At 41.4% G+C, this 25,490-nt stretch overlaps 1 protein-coding gene across 9 annotated transcripts in view; it reads right to left on the bottom strand.

The window, feature by feature from the left end:
* The window catches only part of RALGAPA2 (Ral GTPase activating protein catalytic subunit alpha 2), a 142,198-nt gene extending 118,936 nt beyond the window's left edge, over positions 1 to 23,262 (bottom strand). For 3 of the 9 annotated variants that reach the window (XM_068675153.1, XM_068675155.1, XM_068675156.1), the window contains exons 1-3: positions 22,979 to 23,261; positions 12,694 to 12,804; positions 10,241 to 10,290 (exon numbers count right to left, since the gene is read on the bottom strand). In XM_068675153.1, coding sequence (XP_068531254.1) covers positions 10,241 to 10,290; positions 12,694 to 12,804; positions 22,979 to 23,084 — 267 coding nt within the window. In that variant the 5' untranslated portion in view covers positions 23,085 to 23,261. Of the gene's footprint in view, positions 1 to 10,240; positions 10,291 to 12,693; positions 12,805 to 22,978 lie in introns of those variants that run through there. The other 6 variants (XM_068675158.1, XM_068675154.1, XM_068675157.1 and 3 more) reach the window with 5 other exon arrangements.
* Between the last annotated feature and the right edge of the window lie 2,228 nt (positions 23,263 to 25,490).

Here is a 25,490-nt window from a genome sequence, read left to right on the forward strand (position 1 = left end):
ATTTGAGGCGTAAGATAACCTACAGAGGGGGAAATTAAGCCACCTACATGAGGAAAATCCAAATAGTAAAAAGAAAGTTAAATAAAAGGAATAACGTCAAGGAATTAGAAACCAGTACCTATGGCAATAAGAACTCAAGAATAAAAACTTGACTTGATTGTTCCCTGCAAACAATTTTACAAGTACTTTTTACATTGTCTGGCTTTGCTGCACAATTTTGTTCTGCAGAATTCAATTTTACTCATATTTCTGTTCAAACCAAAATGTAAGTAATTAGGAGCAACACCCTCAAATTAGAAAACCACCCTAAGGAAACGTTAAAGATACTAGAACAGCATCCTTTTGCACATAATAACAGCAAAACATCTCTAAAGCCTTCCAAAATAGTTATGAATGAAAAACTATCGCAAGTTTCACTGATGCAGGTTTTTATTAAATTGAGAATAAGCTTTTAAAATCAGAGCTGGTTTGAGATTGGTTTTAAACTGCTTAACCAATATTGCTAACTGATGCAATAGTCCGTATAAAGTAGACATACAGTGCAATCAAGGAGTGCAATATTTAAAATACCCTCTGCAATCTTAGACTATAATGAACAAAATTATGTATTGTTAATAGATATCGGTGTCTATTACTAGGTGGCACTAAAAAAGAAGGATACATTCCTAAACTGCATCTGTGCACAGACCTATCTATCTGGTCACCCACCATCACAGCAGGTGTTCCTCTGACAGATGCAGTGTATTTACTGCATATTGTCTGTAATCTACTTCTCAAAAGGGTCACTAACAGAATATAGTCAATTATAAACCTGTGCTGAATTCTCATTAGCATTTGCAGAACCAGTAACTTGTGCACATCTGCAGTAATAAATTTAGGCTATACAGCTGTTTCTGCAATTGTTGCATTCAAATTCTGACAGCAGACCAATTCACATTTCAATGGATACGTACTGAGTGTTAATCTTCTGGGTATGTGGCTATTTGTAGTTTATATTTAGATGCACTTCTAACAACAACAATGCTGTATTAAAACTAGTACCTCCTGCTGTAAGATAAACAGCCCGATGTATGGTTGTGCAAGTTCAAATAGTTTATTGATTATCATCTCTGGAAAAATGCTTAGTGTTACACAAAAACCAAAGCAGACCATGAATATGAGTGTATAATATGAATACTGCAAAAGCTGTTAGCACATTTATTTTCTTCTATTTTACATCCACTTAACATTTAAATCTACCTGCTGTGCGCATATTCGGGATACTCCAAATCATACCTAGGAATAACACATTAAAATTTTACTGCTGAATTTCTAAGGAAGGTCAAAACAGACAGCTTTGTCTGTTCCTGATTGATAACCAAGGTTAGCCTCTCCCCTTTTCAGCAGGAGAAGCTCCATACAAATCGTGGATTTACAGGAATTAAGAGATTACAGCATAAACTTCCTTGTACAAAAAACACAGTATGTTTTTACAAAGAAACCATGAAACCTGAGAGCGCTTTAAATTATATTAATGTGTATTGGTAAAAAATGAACAAGCAAAAAAATCCAGACTGATAATCTTTTAGTACATGCATGGTCTGTGGGAGGCAGGAATACCAAACCCATCTTCTTATCTGTCTACAAAACTGCAGCCATACCTAGCTACACTGATAGCACCTGAAAAACTTAACAGTGGCTACATTGATCAAGTGACTTGGAGAAACTTTACTACATGAGAAGGAGTATTTATGAAATTCTAAGAACAAAATATTTCATATAGTGAATATTCAGTGAATACACTGAATCAGCATACTGAAGTTTATGACTTCACCAGCATGACACATGGTTGTTCTTAAGCATCATTATAGAGAATGGAAAGAAATGTCTACATCAAAAGCAATAGTGTGTTTTTATTTTGCTACAGATGCAGGACTGTAGTGTCTGAGGAATCAGTATCTGATGGTGCAGGAAAAAAAGAATTATAAAAAAATTCGAAGCTTTCACAATCAAGTGATGGCATAATGCTTTTATGGGATGTAGCAAATTTATAAAAACATAGTGCACCTTTTACAAGTTCTGTGATATATGGTGCTCCACTGACAGCCCTAACAAGCAATGCCTCCAAGTCACGGAAAACAGTAATACAAGAAACAGTATGAACATGTTCTGAAAACACACTGTAACTCTACAGATGGCTATCCCCTACCAAAGGAAAAACAAATTTGTTTTGCACATCATTTTGGTCTTTTAATGGAAACAAGGAAAAAATAAAAAGGTCATTACAGATGTTGTATCATTTCTTGTATTTCTGTTTGGAAAGGGACAAGGTCAAAACACTTTAGAAAATATAAAATTAGACCTAAGAATTCTGTAATATAAATTGTAAAAACATTTTTAAATGCACAATTAAAATTTCATATTATGCCTTTTTTTATTTTCTCTTTGATTAATATGTTGTTTGATGTTCCATTGAATGACCAAACTACATAGCTGATGTGTAAAATTAAGATTTCAACAAATTACAACTGAGTAAACTTAGTTTTCTGAGCATTTATGGAGAAGAATGTTACTTTTGCTTAATATATACGCTAGGTGTCACTCAAGAACAGCAGCAAAATGTCCACCAAACTACACCAGAAAAGACATAAGTCAATTCCTTTCATAAATATTTGTATTGATTTTCAGACAGCTAACCCTCAGCACCTGGGTTCAGGATTTGTTAATCCTAAGTAATTACCTAGTTAGCTAATTAGAAGAAAACCCTAGCTCATGCTGACAACAGATTATATATGGCAAGCTTAACAATCAATTAGTTTCATTTCCTATGGCTGACAATATGAATGTTTAATTACCTGGCATTTATATTTTTTTCATGTCCTGTATTCTGATTGACATATTCTTGGTCTGTGCATTAACAGCTGTTCTGTGAAAAGCCATTCTCCTACAATGCATTAAGCTATCGAGTGTCAGAGACATAAATGGATTGCAAACTTACTTCTAGTAGATAAACACCATGAAGCAGTTCACTCCAAATTTCACACAAATCTTGAAATATTCCTCCTTCCTCTCAGCTACTGATGATTGGGCTGTAATATAAGTCTCCTCACCCTGGACCAAATCAGCATTTTGTTCATATACAACTACATGTTTCTTTCTTTCTTCATATTTTCCATGTAGTATCTTTTCCTGACGTTTTTAAAGCTATACAAAATGGTTTTTAGACACTTGTTTTCAAGACACAGGCATACATCTTTATTCACTTTAACTGGGTGAGTAAGCATTAGCTATTTTCCATTCAATGACATAGTTGCAGAAATTTAATTACTTATTCAAGACCACAGAGCAAGCTTATTAATGAGAGGTAATTAAAATGCACAGCCTTGCTCAGTAAATGAGGTGATACCTACTCCACTTGGGGGCAGGAAGGGATAAGCAAAAGCATTTTTCCTACCACCGAAACAGGCCTAGCAGATATACGGCCTCATGTAATTTGATGCTGCCTTACACAAAATCCTAAAGCAGACTGTTCTACTGATATTTGAAAAAATAAAAAATAAAATTTAATGAATAACAAACACCCTGAATTGGAAGATTGTGACTGTGGCAAAAATAAACTCCCCGCCAACCCCAATCTTCTGCAGGATTTGCTGCTCCAGCTGGATGCACTTAAGTCTATGGGGCCTGATGGGATTCATTCCAGGGTACTCAAAATGCTAGCTGATGTCATCACAAGATCTCTTTTTTTTCTTATTTTTTCTACGTTCTTGGGAATCAGGAAATGTCCCAGGTGACTGGAAGCTGGCAAATGTTGTCCCAGTTCTCAAGAACTGTAGGAAAGAAGACCCTGGCAATTACAGACCTGTCAGTCTCACTTCAGGGCCTGGTAAAATTATGTAAGAGTTTACTGTGGGGAGTTACTGAAAAGCACTTGAAGAATAATGCAGTCAGTCACAGCCAACATGCGTTCATGAGGGGAAAGTCCTATTCAACAAATTTAATTTCTTTTTATGACAAGGTTATCCACCTAGTTGACCAAAGGACACTAGAAAATGTAATTTTATTGGATTTCAGAAAAGCTTTCAATGCTGTTTCTCACAGTACCCTTCTGGGCAAAATGTCCAGCATACAGTTAAGAAAAGTACATAATGTGATGGGTGAACAATTGGTTGACAGGCCGGGCTCAAAGGGTTATGGTAAATCAGGTTACATCAAGCTGGAAGACAATCACTACTGGGGTTCCCCAGGGCTCCATTTTAAGGACAGTTTAATGTTTAAATGTTTTCATGTTTTTATAAATGATCTTTAATATTTCTATAAATGAACTGGACACAGGACTCAAATACATACTAAGTTTGCAGCCAATACTTAAATTAGGAAGAGCTGTTGACTCCCTCAAGATGGAGAGGCCTTGCAGAGAAATGCTGACAAATTAGAGGGCTGGGCAATCACCAGCAATACAAAGTTTAACAACAGCAAGTGCTGGATTCTGGACCTGGGAAGGGGCAACCCTTGCTGTATGTACAGACCGGGGGATGAGAGGCCACAGAGCAGCCCTGCAGAAAGGGATCTGGGGGTTCTGGGTGATGGAAAGCTGGTCACAAGCCAGCAGTGCACCCCGGCAGCCCAGAGGGCCAGCTGGCATCAAGCACAGCACTCCTGGACAGCCAAGAGAAGGGATTGCCCCACTCCCCTTCGTGCTGGTGTGGCCTCACCTCAAACACTGCGTAAAGTCCAGAGCACCACAATCTACGAAGGATATCAGACTAATAGGGGGGTGCCCAAAGGAGGGGTACAAGGATAGGCAAGGGTCAAGAGGGCAAGACATACCAGGAGGAGCTGAGGTCTCTGGGTTTGTTCAGCCCAGAGCAGGCTGAGGGGAGGCCTCATGGCAGCCTGCAGCTCCCTCACGAGGGGAGCAGAGAGGCAGGCGCTGAGCTCTGCTCTCTGGGGACAGCAACAGGACCCGAGGGAATGGCATGGACCTGGGACAGGGGAGGGTCAGGCTGGGTGTTCTGCACCCAGAGGGCGGTCAGGCACTCAGCCAGGTTCCCTAGGGAAATGGTAAGGGCCCCAAGCCTGCCAGAGTTCAAGAAGTGTTTGGACAATGCTCTCGGACATAGGGTTTGGTCGTTGGGTGGGGGGTTCTGTGTGGAGCGAGGAGTTGGAATGAATGATCAGTGTAGGTCCCTTACACCTACAGATAGCCTGATTCTCTAACTATCGTAAAACGCAACCCCATTTTCAGATGCACTCTTGTAGCTCGAGGAGAGAGAATAGGAAGAGGGAGAACAGGAAAAGGGAAATGAAGTCCTTGGCCTCAAATTCAGAAGATGAGACCACAAAATTCCAGGATTTCATGTAATTAGTTTCAGAGATATTTTTCATATTACAGGCACATTAGACTGAAGAGCATCACTCTTAGTCTAGTTAATCTAATTTTTATATTGACAAACTACACAATAATGCAACAAAAATGAAGCCACATCTTTGTGGCTACTTTTGGTGGTAGTTTCTTTGTTTTAGAGGAAGGGGAGAGGAGTTAAGAATATTAATCCTTTCATTAATTCCAAATCTTAGGTGCCATTGAAAATTGATTTTTTTTTTCCAAAAACATAAACCACAATATAAAAAAGTTAACATTTTTATCATTGAATACTCAAGTGAAAACTAAAAATCCAAGAGTAATTAACTAGACGTTGATTGCAGCTCTCTGAATTCAGTGACAAGTAAAGCGTATGTTAAGACTTCTGGTGTGCATTATGAACAAAATTGTGCATGTCAGACTTCCTTCTGGTCCAGTGAAATTTGCTCACATCCAAATATATTACACATTCAAAATAGATATAACTACACTGACATACTGACAAAGTGTAAGAAATAAGTAGTATTGCCTTGAACTAGTCTACCCATGTGATACAGAACTGAAATATATTTAGTTTAAAAAAAAAAAAAAAAGAAAGACTATTTAACATCTTTAGCCCAACAGAGGCTATACAGTTATTGATCACTTGCTCACAAATTCTACTAGAAAAAAAAAAAGGACACTTTCAGAGGGTTGATCTTCAGTTCCTTCAGACATATGTATTACTGTATAATCTTCAATTCATTTTGAGAAGATACATCACAGGATCATCTAAGGTTGGAAGAGACCTCCAAGATCACCTAGTCCAAACTCTGACCTAACACTAACAAGTCCTCCACGAAACCATATCACTAAGCTCTACATCTAAACGTCTTCTGAATACCTCCAGGGATGGTGACTCAACCACTTCGCTGGGCAGCCCATTCCAATGCCTAACATCCCTTTCGGTAAAGAACCCTTTCTAATTTTATCCCTGCTCAGCCTCACAACATCCTTACAGTCCTCCTCAGTGGCCCGCCCTCTTTTCCAAAGATTATAAACCCTCTTTTTTCTTCTAAGCTCTAGCCGCAACTCCCTGTTCAGTCAGGCCGGTCTTCTTCCGCGCCAGCTTGTCTTTGGGCACGTGGGTACAGAGCATTCCTGAGCAGTTAACATTTCCTCCTTGAAGAGCGCCCAGCCTTCCTGGACTCCTCTGCCCTTCAGAACTGCCTCCCAAGGGACTCTGCCAACCAGTGTCCCGAACAGCTCAGTCAGCCCTCCAAAAGTCCAAGGCAGCAGTTTTATTGATCCCCCTCCTGACTTTGCCAAGAGTAGCGAACTCTACCATTTTGTGGTCACTCTGCCCAAGACAGCTCCCGACCACCACATCTCCCACCAGTCCTTCTCTGTTTGTGAACAGAAGGTCCAGCGGGGCACCTCCCCTGGTAGGCTCACTAACCAGCTGCGTCAGGAAGCTATCTTCTATGCTCCCCAGAAACCTCCTAGACTGCTTTCTCTGGGCTGTGTTGTGCTTCCAGGATATGTCTGGGAAGTTGAAGTCCCCCACGAGAACAAGCGCTGACGATTTTGCAACTTCTGTCAGCTGCCTGTAGAACTCCTCAACCGTCTCCTCATCCTGGTTCAGCTGTCTGTAACAGACCCCCACCAGGATGCTTGCCTTGTTGGCCTTCCCACTGATCCTAACCCATAGGGACTCAACCTTAGCATTCCCAGCCTCGAGTTCCACAACATCAAAACACTCTCTAATAGAGAGCCACACCACCACCCTTTCTGTGCTGTCTGTCCCTTCTGAAGAGCCTATAGCCAGACATTGCAGCACTCCAGTCATGGGAGTGGTCCCACCACGCTTCCATGATGGCAACCAAGTCATAGCCTGCCTGCTGCACGATGGCTTCCAGCTCCTGTTTGTTACCCATGCTGCGTGCGTTAGTGTAGATGCACTTCAGTTGGGCCATTGCCTTCTCCCCCAGCCTTGCCATTGTTCCCTCTGGCACACCTCCAACAAGCCTTATTTCAGCCCCTTCCCCCTTCTTACCTAGTTTAAAGCCCTCTCAATGAGCCCTGCCCGCTCCTGGGCTAGGATCCGTTTTCCCCTTAGAGACAGGTGAGATCCGTCTGCGGCCATCAGGCCGGGTGTCAAGTAAAGCGCCCCGTGGTCAAAAAATCCAAAATGTCTGTGTTGGCACCAGCCTCTGAGCCATGTGTTTATCAGGTGCGCTTTCCGCGTCCTCTCTGTACCCCTCCCTGCCACTGTAGGGATGGATGAAAACACCACCTGCACTCCTGCTCCATCCACTACCCATCCCAATCCCCTAAAGTCCCGTTTGATAGCCTTCAGGCTTCTCTCTTCAATATTATCACTGCCAGCCTGGACTATCAAAAGAGGACAATAATCAGAGGGGTAAACCAGGCTGGGAAGCTTTCTGGCAACATCCCTGACCCTGGCCCCAGGGAGGCAGCAGACTTCCCTACGGGTAGGGTCAGGCTGACAAATAGGGCCCTCTGTTCCCCTAGGAAGGGAGTCGCCTACAATGATTACCCTTCTATCTTTCTTGGTGGAGGAAGTCTTGAGGCATGGAGTTGACTTCCTTGCCCTAGGCATCCTCCTGGGTATACTTTCTACCTCATCCTCACCCACCGGTCTCTCAAGCTTCAGGGCCTCAAACCTGTTGTGTAAGGGCAGCTGGGAAGGTGGGACCAGCCAGGGGGGTGCATCGTCTGCGAGGTCGAGCAGGGACCTGTCTCCATTCCTCTTCAAATCCCAGGTCCCCTCCCTCTGCCCGACTGCGACAGGGCAGGGGGTCCACCCCCATTTGGGGTGTCTCACCCCAGTACCTCTCCTTTGTGCCCTGCAGGGAGTCACTCCACCAGTCTATCTCCCGCTCACACTCCCTGATGGCCCTCAACCTCTCCACCTCCTCCTTGAGCTCTGAATTTCTTCTCCCATTCTTGCTGCTCTTCTTTTCTTGACTCTTCCAAGATTTTCTTACATTTTGACACTACTGTCATGACGTAATCTCAAAGAATGATGTCTTTCAGGTTTGATGTATTTAAAAGAACAGTATCATGTAGGAAAAAAATCTTATTTTGAAAAGTATCACGAGGTTTAAAGAAAAACTCCGTTCACATCATTACTTCCTTGCTTCAACAACTGATTTTATTCCCCAAATGAAAATCCCATTTTTCTTTGTTATATGAATGACAAGATTCCTTTACCTAATTGTTTACATTTGTTAGCATTAAATCTTCATTCTTCAAAAGGAAAGGAAACTGATGACAGAGATCTTGTCATTTGAAGGATTTTTTTCTGTGAATTGAGTATAATCAAATACATTTTCTGAAAGAGACTTCCATTTTATTTATTTTTTTCCTGATATCTTCCTGCTCACTTACTCCTGCATTCAGTCTAGCCAGTTGCTGTGTCATCTTTTTTTATGGAAGAATCATGACTTCATGAAACTGTATCAATGAACTTTTCAACAGTGAGAAAGCATGCTCCAGTCTGGTAAGACTGCCTTGTGCAGAGAAAGCAATTTCATACATCCTATGGCATTCAGAAGCACACATTTTTATATTCTTGGAAACAAGCTATTGACATACGTCGTTACTAAATTCACATGGAAAGCCCTGTAATGAGACAACTACTCTTCACGCATTTTCTGTTTACCATCTTGGAAATCCTGAATTTGGATCAAACCCCACTGATGCTAGAATTTATTGTTCAATAACGGACAATAACAACTTGCAAAAGTAACCCAACTTTAAGAACTGAAGTCAGAAGTAGTGTACTCTAAGAAGTGTCAGTGAAACACAAGTTGCAATGGTAATAAAGAAAAAGGCTAAAGCACAAAGCAAGGTATTAAACACTTCCTTCTAACATATTTCAAAAGAGGGTTTGCATTTTAGCAACTGGCAACTTTTATTTGCAACTTGCATTTCATCATCGCAAACATTATTTTCAGACTTGGCAACTACACAGAGAAATATATTTCAGGAAAAAATTGAGTTATAGGAAGTGGCATAAGGATTTCATTAACTGTTACTCTGCTCAAACTAACAGCCATACCTTCTTATCAACAAGCATCCCACCTTCTTTTGACTTCTGAGGTATTCTTATTCACTCTTCAAATTGTGAAATTTTGACTGGCTGTGTTAATTAAAACTCTCCTTCATACATCATGAGTTACCATAATATCAAGTGTATTCAGTAATTTGAAAAAATTAAAGAAGAGCAAAACTGAATGACCTACAATTTACTTAGAACTGATGTATTGCTCATATCCTGAATGTATTCTCATTCAAGCACTTCAAGGGGAACTACAATAAGGCATACGGCTGGTGCAGAACAAATTCACCACATGAGATTTCTCAGGACTAAGCACCTACATTTTTATAACATAAATGCTTTACAGATACAAAATAAGATTTTTAGTTAATCTTTAAAATTTATTTTTTTTCCATTAAAATTTACTGGAAAACCTCAAAATTTGAAGAAGCTTCCCCCAGCCCCTCCCTCCCCGCTTTTGGTTCAAACAACCTGTCTTCCACCTGAGAACCAATTAATAAAATAACTGTAATTAACTACATATGACACTATTCAAAGGCAGATTTCAGACTATTTTTCAAGCTAAATTAGTTGGCTTGTCTTTAATAAAATCTCTTAACTCTGGATATTCCTTCAAGCCACACATTTCCATTACATAAGATTATTTTTTTTTAATTATTGTACCTGAAAACTTAATGCATGCCCCAGTTCTTTTCTGCCTTTCACCTCATATAATCATGGACGCCTATCGTCATTTTGACTGATACCTGGTTTTAACCCTCAGTGTAAATGTATAAGCAAGCACATGACAAGATTTCAAACAAGTTAGTTCCATGGTATGGAAAACTTACTTCAAAAACAAGAAGAATGGAGTCCAGCTCCTCCCTTTGTGATTTATTCCCTGCCAGAGAGAAAACAATAATGTTCGCTGTAAGTAAATGGTATGGTGAGACAGATGTAGAAACTACAGTGCTGTTATTCAACTGAGGTCAACAATGCTGTATTTGGCTTATTTTTCTTCATCTAAAAAGAGCAAAATGTTTCTAAATTTCAGTCTCTCTCCTGACATCCCTCATTCATAGTCAAGAATCCCAAATCTGCAAAGCAACGTGATTGGACTCATCTTGAGGCAATCAGCTATTCTTAACAAGGTACCCTATCTATCCTCAACATTCAGATTTGTTCTGAGAATTTCTGATGTTTTCAGGTGGACAGACATATACTTAATATGGGAGTGTGGGAGACAATAAAAAGGTTTGTTTTTTTTTGTTTGTTTTTGTTTTTTTTGTTTGTTTTTGTTTTGTTTTGTTTTTTTTACATATGTGAACACAAAAAGAAGGACGAAAGAAAACATAGGCATGCTACTTGATGGGGAAGGTCACCTCACAGACAAGGACATAAGCGAAGCAGAGATAGTTAATGCCTAAAGAAGGCATTAACCGTCTCTGCTTTCATCTTCAACACTAATGATGGGCTTCAGGACCCTGGGTGCCCTGAGCTGGAGGACCATGACAGTGGGAATGATAAACTCCCAACCGATCCTGAACGTGTGCAGGAGTTGCTGCTCTACCTGGATCCATACAAGTCCATGGGTCCAGATGGCAGTCATCTCAGGGTGCTTAAAAAGTTGGCTGATGTCATCGCAGGACTTCTCTCAATTATTTTTCAATGATCTTGGGAATCTGGAGGGTTTCCAGTAGACTGAAAGCTGACAAATATTGTACCAATTTTCAAGAAGGGCAAGAAAGAAGACCCCAGCAATTACAGGCCTGTCAGTCTCACATCAGTGCCTGGTAAAATTATGGAGAAGATCCTTGAAGCTATTGAAGACAACATGAGTTCACAAGGGGTAGGTCCTATCTAAAAAATTTGATTTCATTTTTATGATAAGATCACCTGTCTAGTCGATCAAGGGAAACCAGCTGACATGATCTTTTTGGACTTCAGCAAAACTTTTGACACGGTTTCCCATAGGATCCTACTGGACAAAATGTCCAGCATACAACTAAACAAAAACATCATACGATGGGTGAGCAATTGGCTGATGGGCAGGGCTCAAAGGGTTGTGGTGAAAGGGGCTGCATCAGGCTTGCGAATGGTCACTAGTGGGGTCCCTCAAGGCTCCATTTTAGGGCTAGTCCTCTTCAATGTTTTTATAAACGACTTGGTTGTCGGACTAGAAGGTGTTTTGAGCAAATTTGCTGACAACACCAAACTTGGAGGACATGTGGACTCTGCTGAGGGTGGAAAGGCCTTGCAGAGAGATCTGGACAGATCGGAGAGCTGAGCAATCACCAACCACATGAAGTTTAACAAGAGCAAGTGCCAGGTCCTGCACCTGGGGCAGGGCAACCCTGGCTATATGTACAGACTGGGCAACAAGATGCTGGAGAGCAGCCCCACAGAGAGGGATCTGGCGGTTGCGGTTGACAGCAAGTTAAGTATGAGCCAGCAGTGTGCCCTGGCAGCCAGGAGGGCCAACCGTATCCTGGGGTGCATCAAGCACAGCATCGCTAGTTGGTCAAGAGAAGGGGTTGTCCTGCTCTACTCTGCACTGGCACGGCCTCACCTCAAGTACTGTGTGCACTTCTGGGCACCACAGTACAAAAAGGATGTAAAACTATTGGAGAGTGTCCAGAGGAGGGCAACGAAGATGGGGAAGGGACTAAAGGGGAAGATGTATGAGGAGCGGCTGAGGTCACTTGGTCTGTTCAGCCTGGAAAAGAGGAGGCTGAGGGGGGACCTCATTGTGGTCTACAGCTTCCTCACCAGAGGGAGTGGAGGGGCAGGCACAGATCTATTCTCCTTAGCCACCAGTGATAGGACCCAAGGGAATGGCGTCAAGCTGAGGCAGTGGAGGTTTAGGCTAGACATCAGGAAGAGGTTCTTCACCGAGAGGGTGGTTGCACACTGGAACAGGCTCCCCAGGGAAGCAGTCACTGGACCAAGCCTGTCTGAATTTAAGAAGCGATTGGACTGTACATTTAGTCACATGGTCTAAAATTTGGGGTAGACCTGTGCGGTGCCAGGAGTTGGATTTGATGGTCCTTCTGGGTCTCTTCCAACTCGGGATATTCTATGATTCTATGATTAATTACAGGGTAAGGGCCTTCAGTATTTCAAAACAAGATGAGAAGATACGTATATAAGTGCGTAGTACCTGATTTTTGTGCTGAAATTACACTTAACGCAATAAGCATATTTGTAACTCTTTTCAGTTACCTACAATATTTCAGGCAGCACTTTTCCATGCTCATCTTTACTGACACCAAAATTAAGGTGCCAACAAAACTCAAAAACTTACCTTTTTGTTTCAAGCTATTTTCCAGTGTTATGAAGTTTTCATAGAAGATAAAAAAGAATTGCGAATAATTGTTCTCAAATAACTGCTTCAGATCACTTCCATCCACAATATCTGCAGAGGAGAACAAATGGAGTTTTAACACAACATCAGAAACCTTAAAACTGTTTTCTTCATGCAAATTGGAAGATGAGATAAATACAATACAAAACAATTTTAGTATAGAATATATAATGATATTCCCAAAATTGTGATTCCAGTGTTAGAAGTAAAATATGGAAGTTTACACTTATTTTTTTTTTTTTAAAAAAGTCTACAGTGTGGTTTAGGTTCATTTGTTTTCTGTTAACAAAATAAAAAGGGGATATGTCAATATACCACTTCCATACAAATTCTTAATCCATGAGACACATTTTTTGCTATCAAATATTAAAGCTGCCTGATATCAAAAGGATTCACCATTTCTCCAAACAGGGGATTACATGAAATATTATACTGAATTAAACACTTCTTGATAATCAGAAGTATACGTTACTGAGAATTCTTCTCTGTGATACAAGTACAGAGTAGAAGGGCTGAGCCCAAGTACAAAGGAACTATGTGGTTTAGCCACCATCACCTAGGACTACATTTTAGCCCATTTGTTAGCCGATGACACTAGTAACTCATTTATGAACAAGTTTTAAATTACTTTGCAAATTGCACTACTCGGTAGCTGCCCTAGAAAGATCTAAGACTCCATAGCAAATTCAAAAGATCTCATTTAGAATAAATATATAAATTCTTCACTCAAGGGTAAAATCAACCTCGTACATTGAGTAGAGGAAGCGTGCAAGACAGCTCTGCAAAGGAAGTTGAGAGCAAAGGGGTGAGAACAAGTGAAGGGTAAAACACAGTCCAAAAAGACCAAAGAAGTATTTACAGTGACTGCCTGAACACCATGATCTGTATCAACCAATAACATTACACTAAAAACAAAGGTAAAATTCACACATTTCATTAGTAACAAAACTTAAAATTGCAGATTTTTCAATTAGTCAAATGCATAATTTTTAAGTTTAATTACAGAAAACTGAGTTAAGGTTGTTTGTAAAAGTTTATCCTAGGGTACCACCCGACGAAAGAGAGCCTTTTACCTTCATTAACAAATTTAATTCAGTAACCTGATTCTCTGAAGAGTTAAACTTGTGTCGGACAGCAAATTGTTTCAGTAAACTAAAAATCTGAGTGCCAGTAAGTCCAAATGAATAGATTTAAATTAATGTTGCCAGTAAGATCAAATGGAAGTTCATTAGAGGAAAAAAATATGCTATTAATTTGAAAAAAAGATGCAGTATTTAAGGGCCAGAACAATATCTTGTCTCATTTTTCAAGATAGAGAAACTATGCAGTCACAGATACACCAACTGAAACTGATACAGAGCACTACTACTGTGGCATCAGTGAATGTCAATATCTGAAGACCTTCGTCACCACTGCAATATCTGAAATCAGGTTTAACATGCATTTTAATATTCATTTGGACGTAATTCTACTAGAAGAGCACACAACTCCAGAAACCTCCAGAAATAAATTGAAATAATTTACTAAATTAAAACAAAATTAAAATGATTCTTTAAGATTTTGAGAATTATAAAGATACCATGGGAGAAGATCTGTTTGCAATTCAGCATGAGACTGGAGGAGATCTCAAACTAACAAACCACTCCGGCAGGGCATATCTGAACTAATCCTGTCCCGCCATGTCCCGTACCCCCAAGCAACACAGCAAACAGAAGAAGGGTACCGTGCGCGACTCGTAGCTCAGATAAGACATCAATGAGTAGTGGCAGCACCCTGAGCACACACCCTGGACTTTTGCCACTCCTCTGCTTGCTCAGAACTGCTCTCTGCCAGCACCCAGGGACCAAGGTCCAGAGCCATGGAGAGGTGGTGGTACAGCCAGCCACCGCAGTTCTACCCAGGCAGCATGTAAAATGGCATACAATCTGGACTTCTAATTAAAAAGCAGATCATTGTTTATTAAATACATAAACCTACGTTAGACAAACCAAATCAGACAAGAAAATTGGCGTAGGAAAGTATTTTGAATGTACAGTTAATGTTTGAAGCAAAGGTCACAGATCACTGGGCTAAAGGACTAACTGTTCCTATTGCATTCCTTCACCTCTTCTGGAAATCCCACCAGCCAATAAATACTTCTGAAAACCTGATCTGCATCTTTTAGATTGTCACAGTTAACAGCTTTTCATTACCTCTCCATCTTTAAAACCTCAGACCAGAATACTCCTCAATGTTTTTCATTCTTCTATTTCCAAACCACTTCCAGGAAAGTATTCTACAAAGTACCTTTTGATGTCAGCAGAGGTATTTGACCAAATAGTTTCTGCATCATCAAGCCGGTACTTTTGGAAAAAACATAAATGCCAACAATTATTTCCACATGCAAAATTGAAATGCAGTTATTAAATTTATGTGGCAAGTGAATCAAATGAAAAAAATAGCATACTTTCAATTTGTTTGAAAAAATAATGAAAACCCACACATGCAACACTTCTTCAGGCCTTAACCTAGGGCTGAAATTTCAAATAAACTTATTTTTAAGAAATAAAAAAGTGATCTAACATTTCCTAAACTTGGTACTTGCTAAACATATTTTGATTTTGTCTGTTTCCACTTTATTGTAATTGATTTGGTCAAGGAAAGATGATGATTCCACACAGAAATAAGAAGATAAAGGGCAAGAATCATTAACAACATTTTTTCTTACTGAAGTTTCACCTCTCAAGAAAGCCATTCATTAACCAAGAAAACAAAGCTGACTACAGCAAGAGCCACCAATAATATCACATATCAACAACAGAATGACATTAGCCTTGGACAGCTAATGTTAGGGTTTTGGGTCCGTTCCCCCCCCCCCCCAAAAAAAATAAAAAAAATAAGTAATACCTTTTCAGTAGTAAGGCTTTGTTTGGTGCTTGCACTATGGAAACAATTAGCACATGGAAACTCTTTTCCATGATATCTTTTTCCTACAAGCTGCCAGTCTTGAATTCACAAACTAAGTGCAATTATTCCCCTCTATGAATGTGTTCTGTTAAATACGACTCTAGGAGAAAACAAGGCTTTCATTTACAAGGATTTCATATGAAAGTATGAGGTCATTAAAATGTAAACAAAAAGGAAACTTTTCCTTGAAATTATGAAAGGAGGAGAAAGGAACTGCCTACTCAAAACAATGTGAATTCCTCTATTCTATAAATATGGCATTTTGGAGATGACTCATCTGCTATTCTGACATAAGCATGCATTCTTATATCTGCATCCTTTTCCTACTGAACTATCTCATAAAGGGATATAGAACCATAACCTTAAATTCCAAAACTTAAGGTTATGAAGTTTGAACCATAAATGTCAAAAGGCCAATAATACCCCCACTTACTACTCTAGAACGAGATACTCACTCCAAAAGCAACACCTCCTTGCAATCCTACAGGTAAGTTGACATTCCAATACCACTGCCCACCTAACTCTAAAAGAAAAAAAATCAATGCCTCCCCTCCCCAGGTCTCTCCAGGGTAGAAGGAAAGCATCTCTGTACAGGCAGCACCATGCACAGTGTACCTGGGACTCACATGCTCCTTTACTCTCCTGCTTTGGCTCTGCACGCAAACCAGCCACTTCTGCTAATTTCACCAAAAATGATCGTCACAGACAAACAGAAAACGTGTCGAGAAAGACTCCTTCTCAAGACGATTTAATACAAGTCGTCAGAAAGCCTAAGACAGTAACTTGGATCACTACTACAGATCTGTTTGATTTGTAGCAGATAAGGCTCATTCTTCAGATTAAAAAAAAAAAAAAAAAAGAGAAAGTTTCCTTATTTATCACTAAAGATACTAAGGTAAAATACCAACTTTTGGTGAATCAAATTGACTGAAGAAGTAAACATTTGAGGAAAATTAAACAGCAAGGCTGGGATTGAATTAAAGGTGTTAGTTAGGTTCTATTTTTCTATTTATGTGGACTGATAAGTAACTCTCACATAACTTCTGCTGAAAAGCAACCACCTTATGAATTCAGAACTCTGAGCACTAAAATCTAAGGCAAGCTGGCAAACATCAGCCATCAGAGCGCTGGTGCCTTTCCAAAAGCACATATCACCTACCTCCATTCCCCAAACAAGGGCAGTTGTCATTAGCCAGTACTTCTGATCAACACATCACAGCTCTTGCAGCAATGCAGAGGGAACAACAAGATATTCATGAGGGCACACATGAAACTTCTATATAGAATATGACAAAGTGGGCTCTCGGGGTGATGGCAAGTGACCCTTACTTGCCTTACTACTTAAGCTTAAAATTTAGGGACTCAAATTACTCTAGTGCCATTTAATAAGAATTTGTGTTTATTACACGTTCTTATTACTCTTTGTGGTATAAAAAAAATACGAGGGGACAGTAATCATGTCATTAGCGCATCAGTTTTCCTTTTTATCTATTAACAACAAAATGTTATTGTATTCATTTAAGCAGCTGAAATCCTCCCTTAATTCCATGAACTTCCAGAGTCAGCTGGTTTCATGTTATTTATACATAGTTCACACAAACTTGAGGGATTTCCTTTGTCTTACGTACTTAAAAAAAAAAAAAAAAAAAAAAAAAGTAAAGCAGATGAAAAGATGAATTTGCAGTCATGCTCTGGTTAATGATAAACTTTTATGACTAGCCCCACCCCTGAAACTACATACATTTTTTACTTACCATCTCAAAAATCGCACAGTTCTTTCAACTTAGAACTTTAAATGCTAAGTAGAAGCCCAGAAGATAATTTTCCTCCCTCCCCCCCCTCCCCCAAAGAAATATACCTTTGGAAGGGAAACTTAAAATTACTAAAAATGAATTAAATTATTTTAGAAATCTTCTAATTTGAATTAACACCTCAAATTTCACAGGCAATCCAAAGAACAATGGCTTTTCTAAACACAGGAAGTTTACAACCATTCACTTTTGAATGTGCCTAAAATAACATCTCCAGCAAGTGTACATAATTTGAGCTGTACAGAACTGTGTAGAACAAAATCTGAGAACTAAAAAAAAAAAAATTCTATTCCTTATCGACTCATTTTTGGTGAAGAGATATAACGAAAAACATGATTTCTTCTCAATTTGCATTTTTTTTTTTTGACAAAAATATATTAAGGACTGTGCTTGGCAACCTAGCAAGTTCCGTATTACTCCACTCCAGGAACTTCCAGCAGGAAGCACCATGCATTTGTCTACTGCTCCACAGGGAGCAGCAGACAAAGGAAGAAGGAGGACGAGCCCAGCACAATCAGCACCCAGTGCACCAAGCGCAGGACGTGGCTGCGGCCCTGCTGGCTGAGGAGCCTGCCAAGAGCCCTATCTCTGAGCGCAGCCAGCTGGTCCGTGCGCACCCAGGAGCCAGGTGCTGCAGCACAGGCCCCAAGGCACACACTGTTAGTTCGGCCACCAGCCTGCATTCCGCTCTCTGGCACACAATTTACTCAGGCAGCACACTCAAAACCAAACAGGAATAAGTGTACAGTTTAACAGTCCACCCCAGCAAACGTCCAAGTTTTGGACTCATGGATCTGCAAAGCTGTTTGAAAAAAAGCCAAATAATCTCCCAGGCAACCGTGATCACAATTGCTTCAAGCAGTCCCACCACCACTGGGATGAGCTGAGGTGAAATGAGGGAGCCCACACCAGACCTAACACGGGAGGCCAGATGCAGCAGCACGGGAAGGAAGCGCAGCAGGCAGCCAGTGCTCCATGCTGGAGCCAGACTCGGTTACCCGAGGCTCACTCACGGTTTGCCTCCACCACACCTTCCAGCACAAGGCTGTCATCCTTAGCACCACTCAGAACAAGAAAATGAAAGCCCAGCCACCTAATTCAGTCATATTGTCACCACCTTTCCGGCAGCTTGCAGCACATCCAATAGCAGCAATGATAAGTTTCCATTTTCACCTGTTTCTAAGCGTAACGTGAAGGTGGCAGCCAACTGAAATCACCACAGATCATTCGCGAAGCCTACCCAAAGACTGACTTTATTATTTCCAGCCTTAAGCAATCAAGAAGTTTTAAGACCCAAGCATGCACTGAAGTCCTAGGCAAATCACACTCTGAAATGAATAAGAACACCACCACCACCAAGAAAAGGAACATCACCTGAAATAAAATCGTATAGCATCGTGTGATACCTCACCCATTGTTATGCATAAGCAAATAATGACATTGTCTAGATTAATGGGGAGCACCACAGCAGTTGTTTCTTCACAGCACCATTATTCACAAGAGGTGTTGTGTCATGGCAGATCCATTCTTGAAAGCACGAGAAAAATTCAAGGGACTGGCACTAAACCATACAAAGCTGTTAAACTAAACAGTGCAATTCCACCCAAGGCAAAAACATGGAGAGCAGCATTTCAATTAAAAAAAAAAAAATGTTTTCCCCAAGAACAGCCATGGAAACAAAGCCTTGAAGAGCAAAGATACATTTATGTTTAAAAAGCCCCACACAAAATGCTCCAGTAAATAGTACAGTGGGCTTAATTTACATGTGGAAAGTATCAAGCCTACACATCACTACTACCAGTTATAAAAATACGATTTTTCAATCCTATCCTTAGAAAAGGCCATGCTATCAATGCTTCCACACACTGGGTTTGGAAAAGAAGTTACTGCTGACATCACATAAGTTCTGAAAGTTAAAACATCTTTATAGAAATAAAAAAAAAAAAAAAAATGGAGGAAATTTTGGTCCTTTTCCTTACAGAAGTGAACATCCACTTTAAAATAGTAAGGTCATAATTCTGATCAGTATTCTGTATCATCATGTAGGTAGACAACTGTCCCAGTGAGTAACAACCCATCAAACAGAGGAAAACACCTCAAAGATGAAGCCTCCTGAAGGGCTCCAGAGGCTTGAGAGATGTTATAAGCAATGAAGACTTAAAGTGAATCTTTTTCTTTTCCAGTTTTTGGGCATTAGACAGACTTACACAGATGACAGCTAAGAGACCTGAAGCAACCGGGTAGGGAAGTATCCAACTATTTTTGAGTCTTTATATCAAAAGCTTTGTTTCCTTAATTCCTAAATCCTTAGGAGAGGTTCTTACCATGCTCTGCTTCATTTTCTGTGTTTGAATAATACCATAAAAGCCATACTAGCAATCGTTCCTATGAAGAAATTATATTTAAAAAGCCACCCCCGTACTATCCAGTGTGTTTACTGAAGTTCTCAAAAGACGTCTCGGTAACATAACCGGAGACTGCTTTGACACCATCCCTGCAATAAAACACACCCGCTAGAAGACAGCCAGCGGTCACACCATGGCCCATCAGCAAATACACCAACAGCATGCCACCCAGCCCTCCAGCATCGATAGCCATTATCACTCAAAACCAACGTTTAATAAGTTCCATCAACAAATTGGGTTGCTGTATCCAAATGTAACAGACACTTGGAGAAAAGGTGTTTATTCAGAAGCGATATTTTCTTTCTCTAGCCAACCGGGTAATCAGTATCATTACTGAAAACTGCCAGACAACACTACCTCACACACCACCTGCTTTGGGACACAAATTAATTCTGTCATGCTAATAGGCACATTTCCCTATTTGTTCCACGCCTCAGATCCATCACAGGAGCCTGGCAACCTCCTCTGCACCTCCCTGGCTCACAAAAATGAGCACCCTGGTATACGAGCGTACCCAGGAGCCACAGCAATTCCAGCACTGCACCTTAAAGCACTCCTCTCTAATAATTGTGTCCTGGTTCTGGTCATGTCCTTCCACGGGGCTGAAAGGTGAACATAAATATAAAGTAACCATATTTCTGATTTCTTTAGGTCTGCTTATTTTAGTGAGTGTGGAAGAGAAGGGAGAAGCGTATGGCCTGCAAGCCCTGACTACAGTCTTTTAGAACATCTTTCTGCAGGATGGCTTCACAAAGTGTTCTAAAACCTCATCTTGGAAACAAAAAATCCCCAGATTATTTAAAATGAAGCTTGAAATTTTAATATTGTTTGTAAAGCACACGATCAATAAGGTAAATATCTAGTTGAAACACATGGGGGTAACGCAGGTGCAATCTTCTTCTGTCTTTTCAACCTCCTCTCCTTAGGCAGATAGATATATATTATGATTAAAAAACACAAGCAAGCAGAACATTTTATACACCTCTAATAAAAGAAAAGTACAAGCTTGGTCCCCAGCAGGGATAAACAGAAAAATGACCATCAGACCTCTTACTGTGAAGATTTTCTACATGCACTGAAGGAACAGGAGGAAGTTATAACCACGTCCTCTTCACCTGTGGCTAGCTCCAGAGCAAAGGCTGAGCGCCACCCACATGAAGCACGACCGCCCCCAGCACAGACGGACCGCAGTACCAGCCACCTGTCTCCTAGTGCCCCACAAAGCAACCGAACTTCTCTGCCCAAATGATGGAGCTTGAACAACTACGGGCTGGGCATAGCAAACCTGAACACCTTGTTGCTCAAAAGACCTGCAAAACAGGGCCACTTTTAGAGCCTGATGAGACCCTTTACTGATTTGTCCAGTACTTTCTCCACTGATTAATTACCCAGAAAAACCTGAGACAAGCTAGTTAAAGGCTGTAGATCGCAGGGAAATGTTTAAGTCAGAGAGAAGTTTAATCAAACCTATAAGAAACAACAACAGTAAAAGTCACTTAAATGCCTGTGACCAGCTAGACTATCAAGACTTTCTTACTCCTTTGTATCTGCACTCTCATGAGCACGACTTTCTCAAAGGTACAGTCCTGAGGGAGACTCATCGCTACTCTTCTCACCCGGGGTCACATTCACCACAAAAGCTCCTCACTCCACTGCAGCGCACTGAGAACGCCCTTTATGTATTCTCTCCTGTCAGGGAAACGCCACAGGAAGAGGCTTTTAATCTCAACACCACTGATGTCCCGTGCTCTGGAGCACCGCCAGGTTTTCCCGTGCAGCCTGGCGCAGGACTAGGCAGAGGAGCACTGCAGCACTGCACCTCCATTCTGCAAAGCCTCGACCTACTGCTGGTCCTCGCATCCTGCAGAGCACTGGGAACAAGCACATGGAGGGGCTGAGAACGAGGTAGATACTGACCTAAAGGAGAGAGGCTTCCCCAGGGAAGACGTGGTGACCAACTCCTACTTTCTTGAGGAGCTGCTAACCTTGGGCCCTCTGTCTCCTCAGTCAGTGCCTTGTGTCTCACAGAAAATTGCACCTCTACGAGACTCTTACACAGCTGTCAATCTCGACTGAAACGGGCCAGCACACCAACAAAATAAGTAGAGCACACAAGAAGTACAAGCCTCACGCATCACTTTTTCTTCCTCATTTCTTCAGAAAATAATCCGAAATAACAAGCGTTAACACTATTACCGATTCTCCTGAACCGGAACAGTGCCCAGGAACTCTTAAAAGAGCCTCTTCCTGTCGCAGTTTGCTGACTAGCAGAACACGAGGCCACCCAAAACCCCACAAACCATAGAACAGAGCTAAAATTCACCGAGAAGTTCAAATGTTCAGAATATAAAGACCAGGGTTAAGATTTCGGCTCTACGGGGACACTAGAGAAAGAGGTTCAACATTGTCACAGACAGTGGGAGCGTATCTCAAAACACAGTTACACGCAGCCTTTAAGGTTAGAATAAAAGGACAAAGCAGCATTGCTAAAAGGAGCAGCTTGTACACATGGGTCTTCTGAAAACACCTCCGGGGGGCTGTTTGCTATCCTGTGCCCAAACAACACTGCACTACAGATGTTTTGACGCTGAGCGACAGGAGCCAGTTTGCAAAACCACGGGCAGCAAATGGCACTGCTGAGCTCCGAGCGGCTCCTGCAGCCCCGAGAGGCCAGGCACTGCCGCCCTGCAGGAGCTGTGGCCAGCAGAGCTCCCCGAGAACACAGGTGAGCTCGAAGGAGAGCTGCGGCGGAGCGGCATGTCTTCAGAAAGGGCTGCAGCCCCTGCCGTGCGGGCAGCTCTTCTCCGTCCTTTCAGAAAGGACGAGACTTAACGCCTAGGGGTAAAAAAGGAAACCCCTCGCTGGCACAACACAACTGCGGGATTTGCTGAGACATCCTGCGAGGCGTCCTGCCGGCGTGGGGCTGGGGAGCGCTCCCTTTTCCTCTCTTCCTTTTCTCTTCCCAAGGAGAAGGGCTGCCGCAAGCACCAGCGCCCCCCGCACATCCCCCACACACCCCACCCCCGAGCTCCGTGCCGTGCCGGGCGGTGCCGCGGCTCTCACCCAGCAGCGCCCGGAGGTGCTTGAGGCGGGTCAGCACGTCCCGCTTGGGGTCCAGCGCCTTCTGCGTGCACTTCCTGGCGTCGGCATGGCCCTTCCTGGAGAACATGGCGGGGAGCCGGGGCCGCCACCCCCGACAGCAGCCGGGGGCAAGCGGGCGCCGCCCGGGAGGCCGGCGAGGGCCGCGCGGCTCGGCAGGGCGCGGGAGGGCTCCGCACAGCGCCGCCGCCGCCCGCCGCTCACGGGATGGCTCCGCGGGGCAGGCCGGGCGCTGGGAGGGCCGTGGCGCGGCGTCATCGTGGCGTCATGGGCGCTGCTGGGAGGGGGGCGCTGCTGTGCGCCAAAAACGCTTCGTTTGTCCTCAGAATCAGAGCCGGAGGGGCTCGGGCGAAACCCCTCAGAGTCCTTCAGTAAAAGCCCGGGTAGAAAAGGCATCTTTGGTAAACGCAAGGAAAGGGGCACGTCCTAACAGAGTGCTGTGACTCAGGCACAGAAACCTTACCTGCTATGTTTAGCAAAAAATAAACCCGCCCGACTGCCCTCTTGAAGAATTCACTGCCTTGGGCATTGGGAAGAGGGACGGTGCTGGCTGGCGCTCGGCATTTTTCTAACAAAACTTTTAACAAAGCAAAATAATTTTTTCATTTTTGTGACAGAAAAAAAAAAAAAAAAAAAAAAACAAACAAACAAAAAAAAAAACACTTTAAAAGCATGATCTTGCCATCAGAAAAAGAGAATGTGTTATTGTCTGGGAGTATATTGTTTGGAACCAACTTAAAGTTTACAGTAATTCATGGGGCACGTTCTTTCCATACAAAGTTTGTTACACAATGTCTCATTCTAGAAAAGTTAGAAATCTCAAAAAAAAATCTAAAATTATTTGTCATGTGTTGCAAGTTGAGTATCTGCAGCTTCCTGAGAAGACTGAGTGAGGTTATTACAGCTTTTCCTTTTCACTGCCACAAATCAATACGTGCAGTTGGCTAAAGAAGCATAGAGCTAAAATATTGGCTTGCTTTTTTTTCTTTTTTCCTTCTCACTTTTTTTTTTTTTCTTCCTTTTTACTTTAATTGACTTATAACAACAAGAGCTTTCAGTTTGTCTCTTCTGGCAATTTCTGATCTTTCCATGTTTTTGTCTTTTTCCTCTTTGTTAAAAAAAAAAAAAAACACCTGCTTTTGGAGATAAAGCTACTGTGATTATTTGGCTGCTCTAATGTCTTATAACGTTTGTGATAACTAAGTAAGCATTTTGGTGCCTAGCACGTAACTGCAGAGCTTCGTGCATTTGCTGATTTAAAGTTTGCCAGGAATTCCTCTGCTGAGAAGCTCCACTGAATATAGATTTCATGACTTGAATTGCAGTGCTCCAGGACAACGCTCTTTCTCTCCCTCTTAGAAGCTGGAAAATGTGGTCATGTGAAGAACTCAGTAATTCAGCACAGTTTAACATTTGCATAATTAGAGTGGGGTTTTTTGTTTGTTTTTGTTTTTAATTGCGTGCTTTAATCACAGAATTAATGTTATTTGAACCCAGTCCTTGTTCATCAGTGAACTGAAGAGATGAAAATGTGCTTCTAATGCTGTGTGTAGATGGTAGGAGGTAAATTCAGTGTGGGCATGAAATTTGTATTTGGAGGTTGGAGGCTGGTTCTGGTGACTAGAGACATTGAGATATCCAGCTGACAGCAACCAGTGGAGGTTTGGAGTCCACCTTTTGCTGTCCAGAAGTGTTGAAAAGCCCCGTGCAATACATGTGCACCAAATTCAAACTGGCTTCTGTTACAGTTAAAATGTTAACATGCCTCAGATCTGCCTCATTCATGTTTGAATGAGGCAAACATGAATGAGGCAGATCTGTTCTCTCTATCACTAGGGGTTCTTCTGAAATAAAAAAAATAAGCCAGTTGGTACAGGGGCAAACATTGACACTATTCACTGTATTCTCATGAAAAAAACTTTAAAGCTTCCAGAAATTAAGACACTTCCATATGGCATGTGATAAGAGGCTTTGCTCCTCAGAAGTTTCTTCTCCTAGTTTTTGGAGTGAATATTATTTGGAAATATACAAGCTAATAACATGTTTTACGATTGGAAGTTAACAAGATTTTTTTCCCATTTATTTTTTAATCCATCTTTGCATTTGCTAAGTCATCACAATACAAAACTGAATAATAAACCTTGGATGGTCTAACTCACATTTCCTTCTGCATGTCATGTCCCATTCAAAATATAATGAGTGCAATGTTTTTGCTGCTTGTAATTGCATTGCCACATGTTGGCTAATCTTCATGAACTAAAATTCCTTTGTCTTTTATTAAGAACAAGCAGTCGGTATAACATGGAGATGAAAGTATGTTAAACAATTTCTCCTGAGTTTTAGGTAAGCAAATACAACTAAATTAATACATACTTTTAGGAACTCAAGTTTATATGCAACTGACTTTTTACCTATCATGAAATACAACTTCTCAAATGATTTGTTTATGACAATGTAGCATAATGGGAAATAGAAA

Source organism: Anas acuta, chromosome 3, assembly GCF_963932015.1.
Source record: "Anas acuta chromosome 3, bAnaAcu1.1, whole genome shotgun sequence".
Taxonomy (NCBI): Eukaryota; Metazoa; Chordata; class Aves; order Anseriformes; family Anatidae; genus Anas; species Anas acuta.